General features: G+C 42.1%; 1 protein-coding gene across 1 annotated transcript; it reads left to right on the top strand.

The window, feature by feature from the left end:
* The first annotated feature begins 2,640 nt into the window (after positions 1-2,640).
* On the top strand, positions 2,641-12,592 carry LOC139441635 (uncharacterized). The gene is made up of 4 exons (XM_071222446.1): positions 2,641-2,695; positions 6,069-6,358; positions 9,313-9,691; positions 12,071-12,592. The coding sequence occupies exons 1-4, from the start codon at positions 2,641-2,643 to the stop codon at positions 12,547-12,549; spliced, it is 1,203 nt and encodes a 400-aa protein (XP_071078547.1). The 3' UTR covers positions 12,550-12,592.
* The last annotated feature ends 4,273 nt before the right edge of the window (positions 12,593-16,865 follow it).

Below are 16,865 nucleotides of genomic sequence, written 5' to 3'. Positions count from 1 at the left end.
TATACTTTTTAGATACATAAGAAAGTTACCAATAATACCAAAATACTTTTTCCCAAATGAGAACAACATTATCACGTAAGCTCAAATAGATTTTACGTCCTCTTTAAACAATACATGCGGGATGCGCTGAGAAAGCGCCGACACAGGCATTGGGTGGTTGTATCCGCATTGCTCCTGCCATCAGCCACATTGGTTTATGTGGCCGAAATATGGCGACTGGTCATCGTCATATAACAAATATAGAACACGTCTAGAAACGCTTCCTATTTTCGATCATGGGTTCAACGCATGTATTCACGTCGACCTCTATATCGTAGTCATGTAGTTGTTCTGACTTGATAACATGTTGTATTGCCTGCCCTCTCATTCCCCATGCGCGGGAAACATCCCAAATGTAGGTCAATCGTTATTTTATTCTTCAAACCACCCATAACATCACTCGCTACACTTTCCTCCGTGTATCTAACCATAATGTACCCAACACCCACATAACCTTACCACATACATAAACGCATCCACCCATCTTACTCCATCACATCCACCAATCTAACTCCATCACATCCACCAATCTAACTCCATCACATCCATCCATCTTACTCCATCACATACACCCATCTTACTTCATCACACACACACATCTTACTCCATCACATCCATCCATCTTACTCCATCACATCCACCAATCTAACTCCATCACATCCATCCATCTTACTCCATCACATACATGCATCATACTTCATCACACACACCCATCTTACTCCATCACATCCATCCATCTTACTCCATCACATACATGCATCATACTTCATCACACACACACACATCTTACTCCATCACATCCATCCATCTTACTCCATCACATCCACCCATCTTACTCCATCACATCCATCCATCTTACTCCATCACATCCACCCATCTTACTCCATCACATACATCCATCTTACTCCATCACATCCACCCATCTTACTCCATCACATCCACCCATCTTACTCCATCACATCCAGACACATTCTCCGTCACGTGAGAGAAATCCAGACACATCTCACTCAAGTAATTGATAACCTCACTGTAATGGTTTATAATCTCACTGTAGTAATTGTTAATCTCACTCCAATAATTGATATTCACACTGTAACAGTTTATAATTTCACTGTAACGGTTGTTAATCTCACTCCAGTACTTGATAATCAAAATCCAGTAATTGATAATCTCACTCTAATGGTTTTTAATCTCCTTCAGTAATTGTTTATCTCGCTGTAGTAATGTTTTATCTCAGGGTAGTAATTGTTAATCTCACTTAAGTAATTGACAATCTCACTGTAATGGTTGTTAATCTCACTGAAGTAATTGACAATCTCACTCGAGTTATTGACAATTTCTCTGCACTAACTGATAACCTCACTGCAATCATTGTTAATCTCACTGAAGTAAGTCTTAATCTCACTCCAGTAATTGACAATCTCACTGTAATGGTTGATAATCTCACTCCAGTCATTGATAATCTCACTCCAGTTATTGATAATGTCACTCCAGTTATTGATAATTTCACTGCACTAATTGATAACCTCACTGCAATTATTGTTAATCGCACTCCAAAAATTGTTACTTTCACTGCGATAATAGATAATTTCACTGAAATAATCGAAACTCACAATTATAGCTGATGTAGAGAAATGAGACCACGTACTGTCCAACTGCAGGCGCGCGGTGACGCCGAGACTGAGCTAGAGTTGGAGAGGTTTCTTAACTGATATTGTAGCAGAATTATGTGTGTGCATCGCTAAATGATGTCAAAAACACAGCTACGGGTGTGATTCGTTTATTAGATGACGAGTGGTATACCCTTTCTTTCACACCCTGAAATGCACAATAACACTCAATAAGAATCTTGTAAATTATGACAATTAAAATGAGAACATGATGCTTCATCAGGAATACCTTATACATATATAGAGGATATGTATACGTCCTAACATGCTACACCATTAGAATTACATTATACATACATATAGTATATGCATACATCAAATCAAAATACTTCTTAGGTGGTGTAAAACGTGATCAATAGATAAACATAATAATAATAATAATAATAATAATAATAATAATAATATTAATAATAATACTAATGCCAATACTAACTACAGTATGTATTATTTACACTATATACTAATACTGACACAAAAATCTAATGCTAATATTAATACTAATACTAACTACACTATGTATTATATACGCTATATACTACTGGTATATTACTGGTTAGTTGACAGTCAAACAAAACCTGTAACTGCCACAATATTTCTTCATGTCGTCTAATGATATTAATCACTGGATTGTCTTGTCCAGACTCGATTATTTACAGACCGCCGTCATATAGCTGGAATATTGCTGAGTGCGGCGTTAAACAAAAACCAACCAATCATGTCGTCTAATCACAGGAATCCGTAATTCTGGTTATAATAGTGAAATATAATGTATTTTGTTATCATAAGAAAGAGTGAGAGGTTACCACGGGCACTACTCCCCTCCCCCATGCTGCCCCCCTCTTCTTCTACCAGGACACAGTAGACTGTGAGTTCTAATTCAACTTTATCATCCAAAACTGGCTCCTACAGGAGATATCGCTCACTGGTTACCATGACGTCACAATCAAATGACATCACTAATGGCTGTGCTATTGAAGCTGTTAGCAGTACTTTTTATACTGAAGACACAGCTAATTACTGTCTACAAATTGAAAAAGTTGGAAGAATGATGTTGGATGATAAATAGAATCTCGGAGTTTTAAACTTGTATCGACTTTATCGACTCATGTAGATATATTTGATATCAAAAGACACTTGGGTGAGATTCTCCATTTCTTCCCGACAAAGCTCCTTTGTTTGTCAGCATGATTTTCTTAAGGTCGTGGCTTGCACCACGCAGTGGTATAACTGAAATACTGAATGGCATTATCACTCACTCACTCACTCACTCACTCACTCACTTACTCACTATTTGTCCGTCGGGTTATACTGCTAACACCCTTTACGAATCATCACATTATAACAAAGAAGTGGACAAATTACTATATTTGTACTTTCAGTGTAAAAGGATTACACCACCTAGACATGTGATGTGTTAAAAGTGTGAAGATAGCATCAAGTCATAAACAGTATATATCAATATCATACACATGCCTGGTTGGGGCTAGTCAACCTGGAAGAGTGGCCCCGATCAGTGAGTGGCTTTTGATGTCATATCACTGCCTGAAGCAAGACTGTATGAAGAACGTGTTTTAGCTTATGGCTTATACCTTGTAAAAGTTAAAGATGAAAGCGTACTTTCTGATGTTTGAAAAAAAGAATTCTTGGATTAGCATTACAGGATGTTGTGAATCTCTTTATTTGTAAAATATGTCTTCTTAGAATTTGAATTAAAAAGCGATAATGGACACGTTTGCTTGGTTGAAAGACATTGTTTTCTCATTATTTGATATCTGTGAGGTACCGGTATTCAGACTGACAGTGCTGACATGGACGAGAGTATAACAATAGGCGGACGAACCACATAACGGTTGTGTACAACAATAGGCGGACTAACCACATAACAGTTGTGTACAACAATAGGCGGACTAACCACATAACAGTTGTGTACAACAATAGGGGGACTAACCACATAACAGTTGTGTGCAACAATAGGCGGACTAACCACATAACAGTTGTGTACAACAATAGGCGGACTAACCACATGACAGTTGTGTGCAACAATAGGCGGACTAACCACATAACAGTTGTGTGCAACACTAGGCGGACTAACCACATAACGGTTGTGTGCAACAATAGGCGGACTAACCACATAACGGTTGTGTGCAACACTAGGCGGACTAACCACATAACAGTTGTGTACAACAATATGCGGACTAACCACATGACAGTTGTGTGCAACACTAGGCGGACTAACCACATAACAGTTGTGTACAACAATAGGCGGACTAAACACATAACAGTTGTATGCAACAATAGGCGGACTAAACACATAACATTTGTGTGCAACATTAGGCGGACTAACCACATGACAGTTGTGTACAACACTAGGCGGACTAACCACATGACAGTTATGTGCAACAATATGAGGACTAACCACATAACAGTTATGTACAACAATAGGCGGACTAACCACATAACAGTTATGTACAACACTAGGCGGACTAACCACATAACAGTTGTGTACAACACTAGGCGGACTAACCACATAACAGTTGTGTGCAACAATAGGCGGACTAACCACATAACAGTTGTGTGCAACACTAGGCGGACTAACCACATGACAGTTGTGTACAACACTAGGCGGACTAACCACATAACAGTTATGTGCAACAATAGGCGGACTAACAACATAACAGTTATGTACAACAATAGGCGGACTAACCACATGACAGTTATGTACAACAATAGGCGGACTAACCACATAACAGTTATGTGCAACAATAGGCGGACTAACCACATAACAGTTGTGTGGAACAATAGGCGGACTAAACACATAACATTTGTGTGCAACATTAGGCGGACTAACCACATAACATGTGTGTACAACAATAGACGGACTAACCACATGACATGTGTGTACAACAATAGGCGGACTAAACACATAACATTTGTGTGCAACACTAGGCGGACTAACCACATGACATTTGTGTACAACAATAGACGGACTAACCACATAACAGTTGTGTGCAACAATAGGCGCACTAACCACATAACATTTGTGTACAGAGGAATTTGTGAGGTACCAGCCAGCAGACTGACATTGCCCAGTACACGTCAGCCACACACTCCCCAGTACACACCAGCCACACACTGCCCAGTAGACACAATCCACACACTGCCCAGTAGACACCAGCCACACACTGCCCAGTACACACCAGCCACACACTGCCCAGTAGACACCAGCCACACACTGCCCAGTAGACACCAGCCATACACTGCCCAGTAGACACCAGCCACACACTGCCCAGTAGACACCAGCCACACACTGCCCAGTAGACACTAGCCACACACTGCCCAGTAGACACCAGCCACACACTCCCTAGTAGACACCAGCCACACACTGCCCAGTAGACACCAGCCACACACTGCCCAGTACACACCAGCCACACACTCCCCAGTAGACACCAGCCACACACTGCCCAGTACACACCAGCCACACACTGCCCAGTAGACACAAGCCACACACTGCCCAGTAGACACCAGCCACATACTGCCCAGTACACACCAGCCACACACTGCCCAGTAGACACCAGCCACACACTCCCCAGTACACACCAGCCACACACTGCCCAGTAGACACTAGCCACACACTGCCCTGTAGACGTCAGCCACACACTGCCCAGTAGACACTAGCCACACACTGACCAGTAGACACTAGCCACACACTGACCAGTAGACACCATCCACACACTGACCAGTAGACACCAGCCACACACTGACCAGTAGACACCAGGCAACAAATCACAAGTTCACATCATACTAATCAACCTATCATAAACTTACATCACATTGACCAACTAATCAAACGAACATTATACTAATTAACCAATCTCAACCTTACAATATACTGACCAACCAATCACAAGCTAACATCGAATTAATGAACCAATCACAATGTCTGCAAATGGACCTGTACGTTGAAATATCCCTGTTAGCGTTCCCTTCAGCGGAGCAGCATATATCTTCGACATACGTGTACTTTGTAATTCATCTCAAGCAATAAGTTTCTATTTATCAATGCAATCAATGAAAAGCATCACCGGATGAATATATTTTATCATATATTCTGCAGACATAAGCACGTCTGTGTTACGTTTCAGATAAAAACTTATCTAAAAAAACATAAAGTTTCTATAAAACGCCTTCCAGGTTCAACAATGTTGTTTGGGATGTGGTGATGCCCCTGAGACAGACTCCTCCGACCCCGACACCGGGCCTGGCAGTATTTCATTGTTACACCCCACTGATCAAGCACCGAAAAAAACCCTAAAAAACTGATATGACTGTAAGATAATGTTATCACCCATGTGTAACAAGGCTTTAACAGCCCGAACACGGCATTCGCTCTTGGCTACTCCACCGCCGTGACGAGCAGCAAGGCGACTCCACTCCTTGGGTGCGATCGTCGACCGAGACTAGAATTAACAATGGAAAGTCACTGCTTTGGTGTTAAACTTACATGTATGCTACTTATTCTCGCCTCTGTCCAAGAGGTGAGAGGTCACGGCTATCTGATGACCCCTCCTGGACGGTCCAGCTTGTGGAGGGCGGGGTTCTCCGCCCCCATCAATTACAACGACATGGAACTGAACTGCGGGGGTCTAGGAGTGAGTTACAATTGGAGCTTGTTTTGTTTTCAAATATTATTTCATCGTACAATATATTTTCTACTACCAAAGTAGACACAATTTACGGATATTTTTTTATATTTGCTGTTATAGCGACTTTTTTACTCAAGAGTTTCTAATCTTTAACATTAGTTATATTAAGTTATGTTCTTCTGATGTATTTTTGATGTATGTGTTTGTAACGGGAGAAGAGGAAAAAAGTCAATACATCAGTGCGTTCTGATACTTCATATATTAGAATATTTAAAAAGTGTTTTGTTAGAATTTATGTGCGGTTTGGAAACATACGGAAACAATTTGGTATGTTGGATAAATGAAGAATTCCGTTGAAGGGGTTTGCACTATAACAATACCCCTGAACGCCTTAGAGCGTTTGTCCTCAAAAGCGTTTTAAAAATAGTGACAAAACTGAAAGTCAAGTCTTTGAAAGGCATCAAGAAGTGATACACATAAGGAAGAGAAGTTATGGATGTCAGCTTCTTTATTTTGAGGAACACAACGTTTCGGAGTATATGCTTACTCCTTCATCAGGTGAATGAATGCTATGAGGCAGACAGTATATACACTCTTCAAAAAACACAAAAAGAAACGCACAGGTATGTTGTTCATTTATCCCGACTACACAAAAAAACGGTATATAAATTGGATATATGTTATTGGAAAATGGTGGTTGCCTGATATTCGACAAAAGGTGGGTCAAAACGCAGCCATTGTCGATTTGCAATGTCTTAAACGGCATTGTTTTCACACTTGTTAAAAAATTTCATGGAGGAAAACAGTAAAGCAAAATGCACGTGCAAGTTATGGCATTCGTAACTCGTGGTAGTGGCTATAAAAAGGCAAGCATAAGCCAATAATTTGTTATTCAATTGTCAACATTTTTCAAGTTCGAAAATGCCGAGACTCTGCCGATCGGAACATCGCCATAGGACGTATCCAAAGAGGGGATTCGCAGTCTTCTGTTGCACGCCACTTCAACGTCCACCACAGCACCATTTGCCATCTTTGTGATGGATACACACAGTTCAGTTCCACTGCAGACCGTCCGAGAACCGGCCTACCAAGAGTTACCACCCCTGCACACGATCGCTACATTCGACTGCTCCACCTACATGTACGTCATCGCAATGCCACAGCTACAGAGACTGCAGGACGCATCCATGGTTTGAGGAGGATCTCGAACCAGACTATCAGGAACCTTCTTCGCGAGGCTGGAATCCGACCCAGAAGACCAGTTATCGTCCATGTTTTGCAACAGATCCATCGACAGCGACGCTTGCGTTGGTGCCACACCTTACAGCCTTGGAATTTGAGAAACTGGAGACGGGTGTGGCTTAGCGATGAATCACAATTTCTTTTTCACTGGCGAGATGGAAGACGACGTGTTTATCGTCGTCGAAGTGAGCGTTTTGCCCCACATTGTGTACCTGAAGTCGACAAATTCGGTGGCGGTAGCGTACTGGTGTGGGGGGCCATACCCTTCACCACGAGATCTGACTTGGTTGTGATTCAAGACAATTTGACAGCAAATCGCTACATGAATCAAATTCTTCAACCTCACCTTCTTCCAATCATTGACCGCCAGTGAGAGATGTTCCAACAGGACAACGCTCCTACACACACAGCTTGTGTCACGGTAGACCACCTTCATAATGACAACATCAATGACTTGTCCTGGTCGTCGAAATCTCCAGATGTCAACCCAATCGAACACCTCTGGGAACTCGATCGACGTGTACTTCAACGTCAGAAAACGCCACATACGCATCCACAACTGGCCAGCGCGTTACAAGCAGAATGACGCAGAATTCCGCAGGACAGAATTCGTACACTTATCCAGTCAGTGCTGAGGAGATGCAGAGCCGTGATTGCTGCCCGGGGCGGTCACACGAGATACTGAGTTCAGCGCCACTTTGTGGCCTTATGTGACATGACAACATGTGACTATCGAGCTCCAGAATTTCATATTTGTACCTATGATATTAAACATATCGAGTTTATTAGGCACAATATAATTACTAAAAATCTGCCTATGCGTTTTTGTTGTTGTTTTTGTGTGTGTGTTTTTAGAGTGTATATATACATGTAAGAACAAAAAAGCAATAAGATAACAAAAGGTGGAAACTTAACTTAACATTTGTCCTTTGCTATTTCTATTGTTTTACCTATCAGTGCTAATTACCCCCGGCCTCCCGTTTGCCCATTGTCAATTGCCAATTACCAATCAGTGATAATTTAGTCCTGGCTTCCACTTGTCCAGACTATCAGCGCTAATTACTGTACAGTATTGGCTTCCATTGTCTATTGCTAATCACCTATCAGTGCCAGTTATCCGTTGGCTTCCATTGTTAAGTTTCCACCTTTTGTTATCTTATTACTTTTGTTGTTCTTACGTGTACATATATATGCTCTCTGGTTCATGGCATTGGGGTTAGGCCGATTTTTTTACTTACACAATATTATGAGCTATGGGGTTTGATTGTTTGTTTGTTTAAGAAACGCATCACCCCCACCCCCTAGAAATCAAAATGTTCGGCCCAACGAGTTAAAACTTCCAAAAGGTTATAATCATTTTAGATTAAAATGTTGTTTAATTCGATGGTTGTCGCTTAGTATAACGTTAATTATGTTTACTTATATCGCATAAATATACAACAAAGAAATATATTTTAGATTATTTGACTTAAAGTTTAATTTTGGGGGAGCAATAGTGAAATATGAGTGTGTTTGCAAACATAAATTGTGTTTTTAACTCCTCAAAAGGTCCCAGAATAGCTGAAGAATACTTGTTGACTATTTCCATCACCGCATTAAGATGGTTCCCACGTGTCACAGGCAAGTGAACCCGAGTTTGCACTCTGCTTTACGTCAGCAGCAGGTTCTACCCAGCACGTAGCAGCAGGCTGTATCCCCTTGCTATTCTCGTGTTTCAGAATCTGTGGGGCAACAATGGCGGGCGATGTGGGACGTGTGGCGACCCCTATCAGGGGCCCCTGGCAAACGATGACGGCGGCCGGTACGACAATGGAGTCATCGGCCGACTTTACAGACAAGGTGACGTCATCGACATCGACGTGGTGATAACGGCCAATCATCTTGGCTATTTTGTACTGCGGCTATGTGAAGACGGCAGCTTGTCTAAGGAACCTCTACAGACCTGTCTTAACAAGCACGTGCTGACGCTCGGGACGCCATCTGGTGATGTATTGCGGTACTACATCGGTAATGAAAGAAAAACGTACAGATTCAAAGCCACCTTACCGCATGACGTCACGTGTCGCCACTGCGTGCTGCAGTGGGACTACAGAACAGGTACGTGTAACCATGGTTACTATTTGCGGAAAGGTCAATAATGGTATATACTGTGTTCAGCTTGAGAAAACAACATGCATTAACATATATGAATCGAAAAGACTTAACATGGTGGTTGTAAACTCGACAGGGGTAACGACAATAACAAACTTAGGTGTTAAAGGACATATTGATTTTAAACTTTCTGAAGACTTAAAACTAAACGTTATAAGTTAATACACATGACAATACACCACGTAACACCCGTGAAATCCGGTTTGAGAATAGGTCTTCAGCAACCCATGCTTGCCTTAAAAGGTGGTCGTCAGAGGTCGTAAGAGGCGACTAACGTGATCGGATGGTCAGGCTCGCTGACTAAGTTGATGCATGTCATCGTATCCCAATTGCATGGATGAATGCTCATGATATCAATCACTGGATTGTGTGGTCTAGACTCGATCATGTTTCAGACCGCCGTCATATAACTGGAATATTCCTCAGGGCGGCGTTAAACAACAAACAAACAAATAATACACCACGTAAGTTAGTACACATGGCAATACACTACGTACGTTAGTACACATGACGATACACCATGTTAGTTAGTTCACATGACATTACACCACGTTAGTTAGTACACATGACGATACACCACGTTAGTTAGTACACATGACATTACACCAGGTTAGTTAGTACACAGAACATTACACCACGTTAGTTAGTACACATGACATTACACCAGGTTAGTTAGTACACATGACATTACACCACGTTAGTTAGTACACATTGCAATACACCACATATGTTAGTACACATGGCAATACACTACGTAGGTTAGTACACATGATAATACACCACATACGTTAATACAGGTGACAATATACAACGTAAGTTAGTACAGATGACAATACGCCAAGTAAGTTAGTACGTCCACATGACAATACACCACGTAAGATAGTACACATGGCAATACACCATGTGAGTTAGTACAAATGGCAATACACCACGTAAGTGAGTACACGTGACAATACACTATGTATATTAATACACATCACAAAACACTACGTACGTAAGTACACCTGACAATACACCACGTAAGTATGTCCACATGACAATACACCACGTCAGTTAGTACCTATAGCAATACACCACGTAAGTTACTACACATAGCAATACACTATGTAAATTACTACACATGGAAATACTGCATGTAAGTTGGTACACATGATAATACACCATGAACGTTAGTACACATGACAATACATCGCGTGAGTTAGTACACATGGCAATACACCACGTTAATTAGTACACATGGCAATACACCACGTATGTTAGTACACATGGCAATACACTATGTAGGTTAGTACGCAAGATAATACACCACGTAAGTGAGTACACATGGCAATACACCACGTAAGTGAGTAAACATGACGATACACCATGTCCGCTACTGCACATTGCAATACACCACGTAAGTTAGTACACATGACAGAACACCATGTCAATTAGTACACGTGACAATACACAACGTAAGTTAGTACAGATGACAATACACCAAGTAAGTACACATGACAATACACCATGTACGTTAGTACACATGGTAATATACGACATATGTTAGTACACATGACAATACACCATGTACGTTATTACACATGGCAATACACCACCTAAAATAGTACATATGGCAATGCGCTACGTAAGTTAGTACACGTGGCAATACACCACGTAAGTGAGTACACGTGACAATACACCACGTATATTAATACACATCACAAAACACTACGTACGTAAGTACACTTAACAATACACCACATAAGTGAGTACACATAGCAATGCACTATGTAAATTACTACACATGGAAATACTGCATGTAAGTTTGTACACATGATAATACACCATGAACGTTAGTACACATGGCAATACATCGCGTGAGTTAGTACACATAGCAATACACTATGTAGGTTAGTACGCAAGATAACACACCACGTATATTAGTACACATGGCAAAACACTATGTAGGTTCGTACGCAAGATAATACACCACGTTCGTTAATACACATGACAATATACAACATGAGTTAGTACAGGTGACAATTAACCAAGTTTGTTAGTAAGTACACATGACAATACACCACATGAGTTAGTACATATGGCAATACACCACGTATGTTCACATGCCAATATACCACATAAGTAAGTAAACTTGACAGTACACCACGTAAATTGTTACACATTGAAATACTGCACGTAAGTTAGTACACATGGCAAAACACCACGTAAGTTAGTACACATGGCAATACACCGCGTACGTTAGCACACATGACAATACACCGCGTAAGTTAGTACACATGACAATACACCACGTAAGTTAGTACACATGAAAGTTGTGTGTCACAGGAAACAACTGGGGGTCGGACAAGGAAGGCACTGGGAAGGGATTCGGGCCTCAGGAGCATTTCATCAACTGTGCCGACATCAGGATTGACTCAGCTGACGGCGCACCACCGTCACAGACGACAACGACATCAATGTCCACTACAGCTTCACCGACTGAAAGTACAACATCAACTACCACATTGATAACTACATCTGTTGCCACATCTGCTACAACCTCTTCTACCTCCACGCTTTCTACAACGTCTGCCACGACAACGACCAAGCCGACCTCTCCGACGACAACATCCACAACAATAACATCTCCGACAACGTCTCCCATGACAACGATTTCACCGACAACTACACCACCATCAACCACCAATCCTCGTCGTGGTTGTCGTTCCATCGGACTGTGGGCGGGGCAGAAAGGAATGGACCAGTGGTGTGTGGTCCATTGTTCCTTAGGCTTTTGCCCGGATACACATTGTATTTGCTATTGAAAACGTAAAGCAAAACCGGGAATAAATATATGTTCTCTTTGCATGAGCTTTTTAATTCACATACTTTGGCACGAGCACTTGTATCACACACACACTGCACACACTGTTCTGTCACACACACTACACCAACTCTTCTGCCACACACACTACACACAGCGTTCTGTCAGACACACTACACACACTATTCTTTAACACACACTACACACACTGTTCTGTCAGACACACTACACACACTGTTCTGTCACACACACTACACACGCTGTTCTGTCAGACACACTACACACATTGTTCTGTTACACACACTGTTCTGTCACACACTCTACACACACTGTTCTGTCAGACACACTACACACACCGTTCTGTCACACACTCTACACACACTGTTCTGTCAGACACACTACACACACTGTTCTGTTACACACACTGTTCTGTCACACACTCTACACACACTGTTCTGTCAGACACACTACGCACACTGTTCTGTCAGACACACTACGCACACTGTTCTGTCACACACTCTACACACACTGTTCTGTCACACATACAACACACGCTGTTCTGTCAGACACAGTACACACACTGTTCTGTCACACACACACTGTTCTGACACACACACTACACACACTGTTCTGTCACACACTACACACACTGTTCTGTCACACACACACTACACACACTGTTCTGTCACACACACTACACACACTGTTCTGTCACACACACACTACACACACTGTTCTGTCACACACACACTACACACACTGTTCTGTCACACACACACTACACACACTGTTCTGTCACACACACTACACACACTGTTCTGTCACACACACTACACACACTGTCCTGTCACAAACACTACGCACTTTGTTCTGTCACACACGCTGTTCTGTCACACACATCACATCCACTGTCTGTCACACGCACTACACACACTGTTCTCTAACACACTACACACACTGTTCTGTCACACACACACTACACACACTGTTCTGTCACACACACTACACACACTGTTCTGTCACACACACTACACACACTGTCCTGTCACAAACACTACGCACTTTGTTCTGTCACACACGCTGTTCTGTCACACACATTACATCCACTGTTCTGTCACACGCACTACACACACTGTCTGTCACACGCAAACTACACACGCTGTTCTGTCACACACACTGTTCTGTCACACACATTACATCCACTGTCTGTCACACGCAAACTACACACGCTGTTCTGTCACACACACTGTTCTGTCACACACATTACATCCACTGTCTGTCACACGCAAACTACACACGCTGTTCTCTAACACACACTACACACGCTGTTCTGTCACACACACTACACACACTGTTCTGTCACACACACTACACACACTGTTCTGTCACACACATTACATCCACTGTCTGTCACACGCACTACACGCGCTGTTCTGTCATACACGTTACATCCACTGTTCTGTCACACACATTACATCCAATGTCTGTCACACGCACTACAAACGCTGTTCTGTCACACACACTACACACACTGTTCTGTCACACACATTACATCCACTGTCTGTCACACGCACTACAAACGCTGTTCTGTCACACACACTACAAACGCTGTTCTCTAACACACACTACACACACTGTTCTGTCACACACATTACATCCGCTGTCTGTCACACGCACTACACACGCTGTTCTGTAACACACACTGTTCTGTCACACACACTACATCCACCGTCTGTCACACGCACTACACACACTGTTCTGTCACACGCACTACATCCACTGTCTGTCACACACACTACATCCACTGTCTGTCACACGCACTACACACACTGTTCTGTCACACGCACTACACACACTGTTCCGTCACACACACTACATCCACTGTCTGTCACACGCACTACACACACTGTTCTGTCACACGCACTACATCCACTGTTCTGTCACACACACTACATCCACTGTCTGTCACACGCACTACACACACTGTTCTGTCACACACACTTCATCCACTGTCTGTCATACGCACTACACACACTGTTCTGTCACACGCACTACACACACTGTTCCGTCACACGCACTACATCCACTGTCTGTCACACACACTACATCCACTGTCTGTCACACGCACTACACACACTGTTCTGTCACACGCACTACATCCACTGTCTGTCACACACACTACATCCACTGTCTGTCACACGCACTACACACACTGTTCTGTCACATACACTACACACACTGTTCTGTCACACACATTACATCCACTGTCTGTCACACGCACTACACACACTGTTCTGTCACACGCACTACACACACTGTTCTGTCACACACATTACATCCACTGTCTGTCACACGCACTACACACACTGTTCTGTCACACGCACTACACACACTGTTCTGTCACACACATTACATCCACTGTCTGTCACATGTACTACACACGCTGTCCTGTAACACACACTACACACACTGTTCTGTCACACACACTACATCCACTGTCTGTCACACGCACTACACATACTGTTCTGTCGCGAGCATCCGGGGTGTATTAGAAACATTGCCTTACTGTATCAGCACATATCAACGCGAAATGTAAAGAGCCGCGGAAGACGTTTGCTTCCACGTTAAGAAGCTGGCGTAACACAGGTTGGGGCGTGGCCGCCTTAATGTCTTTGTACCTCACTCAGTCTCATCATTCCAATAAGTCTTTCAGTCCTGTGAAGTCGAAAACTCACATACGGAGCACGGGAGGTCAATATATCTTAATCGACGCAAACCGTTCTGCCGAGTCGCATTCTTCGTATGTGCCATGACAATTTAATCGTGAGTTCGAATCCCAGAGTCGACCTGTTTATGAGAGCTTGATTGTCCCCGCCATATCTGTGCTGTCGGGTTTCACAAAAGTGGTAATTGTCTAAGAACAAAAAACCTTCGGCTTTCCTCTCGCATCAGGTTGTCACAAGGTGATATGACTGAAATACTGCGTTAGATGTTATAACAAACTCACTCACTCACTCAATTTCCTGGTTTCACATTATAGATGGCGTACTTGTTTCTAACCAAACTCTGAAGACCAGCGAGTTGAGTGGCGGCCCCCGCGTTACCCAGGGGGAATATTGCGTGGTCAATGATCGCTGCAAGGAGTAGCACATGGGAAGATTGCTAGAAGTCAGGGTAGTCTGGGAGTTTACTCCAAAAATTACATTGTCCCGGAAAAAGTCATTACGTCAGTTTGATGTTATACAATTCAGACAGCTTATGAACCTTTTTTGATGGGATAAATTCAGGATCGACTCATACAAACCAAATAAATATAGTTCATAGAGACGGACATCTTAATTCAACGCACATGTCCAATTCAATATCACAGAAACATGATGTCTATGATACAAGAACAACTATGCCCGACTTCACATTTCGTACAGAGACAGAGATGAACAACATAATCATATCTAAAAAGGAAATTGAAGACATAATACAAACAAAGCCTCCGGACCGGACAAAATTTGTAAATTATTAAAGAAAACTGTATATGCTATTAGCGAAGCATTGTGTTTACTGTTCAATATGTCACTACAATCAAGTATATTTCCATCAGTGTGGAAAAAAGCAAATGTTGTGCCATTATTTAAGAAAGGTGATCACACTATCGTTTCTAATTATAGACCGATATCACTTATTAGCTGTTTAGGAAAATTGTTTGAGAGATTTGTGTTCAAACATTTATATAATTATTTTCATGAGAACAAATTGTTGTATAAGTACCAATCTGGGTTTCAGGCTGGTCACTCAACTGCCCATCAACTAATAGAACTTTACCACCAAAATTGTACAGCGTTAGATAACAAAGAAAACTATTGTTTTGTATTCTGTGATGTATCAAAAGCCTTTGATCGTGTATGGCACAGTGGGGATGTGTTTAAATGAGAGAGGTATGGTATAAAGGGCTATTTGTTAAAATGGATTACCAGTTACATAAGTTATCGTAGCCAAGGCGTATTTGTGAATGGGGAAATATCCAAACCAAGATACATGAAGGCTGGCGTGCCACAGGGGTCCGTGCTTGGTCCTATACTCTTTATTGTTTATGTAAATGACATTGCTGATACATTAGACTGTATGACAAGGCTGTTTACCGACGATACATCGATTGGCATGTCATATCCAATGATAACAGTGTACTGGAACGTTCCTTAAGCACAAATTTAGCAATCTTAAGTGAATGGGCGAAACTTTGGCTAATAACTTACAATCCCGAAAAGACTAAATCGGTTCTTCTATTCTCTCGCAAAGACAACAATGGAGGTCTAAAACTAT

This window comes from Haliotis cracherodii, unplaced genomic scaffold, assembly GCF_022045235.1.
Source record: "Haliotis cracherodii isolate W230 unplaced genomic scaffold, xgHalCrac1.p SCAF_42, whole genome shotgun sequence".
Taxonomy (NCBI): domain Eukaryota; kingdom Metazoa; phylum Mollusca; class Gastropoda; order Lepetellida; family Haliotidae; genus Haliotis; species Haliotis cracherodii.
Note: the sequence above shows the minus strand (reverse complement) of the source record. Positions and strands in the feature narration are given on the sequence as shown.

Coding starts and splice junctions, on each gene's coding strand:
- LOC139441635 (XM_071222446.1), top strand. CDS start 2,641: ATGACGTCACAATCAAATGACATCACTAATGGCTGTGCTATTGAAGCT. Junction 2,696..6,068: donor TGCTATTGAAGCTGTTAGCA/GTACTTTTTATA, acceptor ATGTGTAACAAG/GCTTTAACAGCCCGAACACG. Junction 9,692..12,070: donor GCAGTGGGACTACAGAACAG/GTACGTGTAACC, acceptor TGTGTGTCACAG/GAAACAACTGGGGGTCGGAC.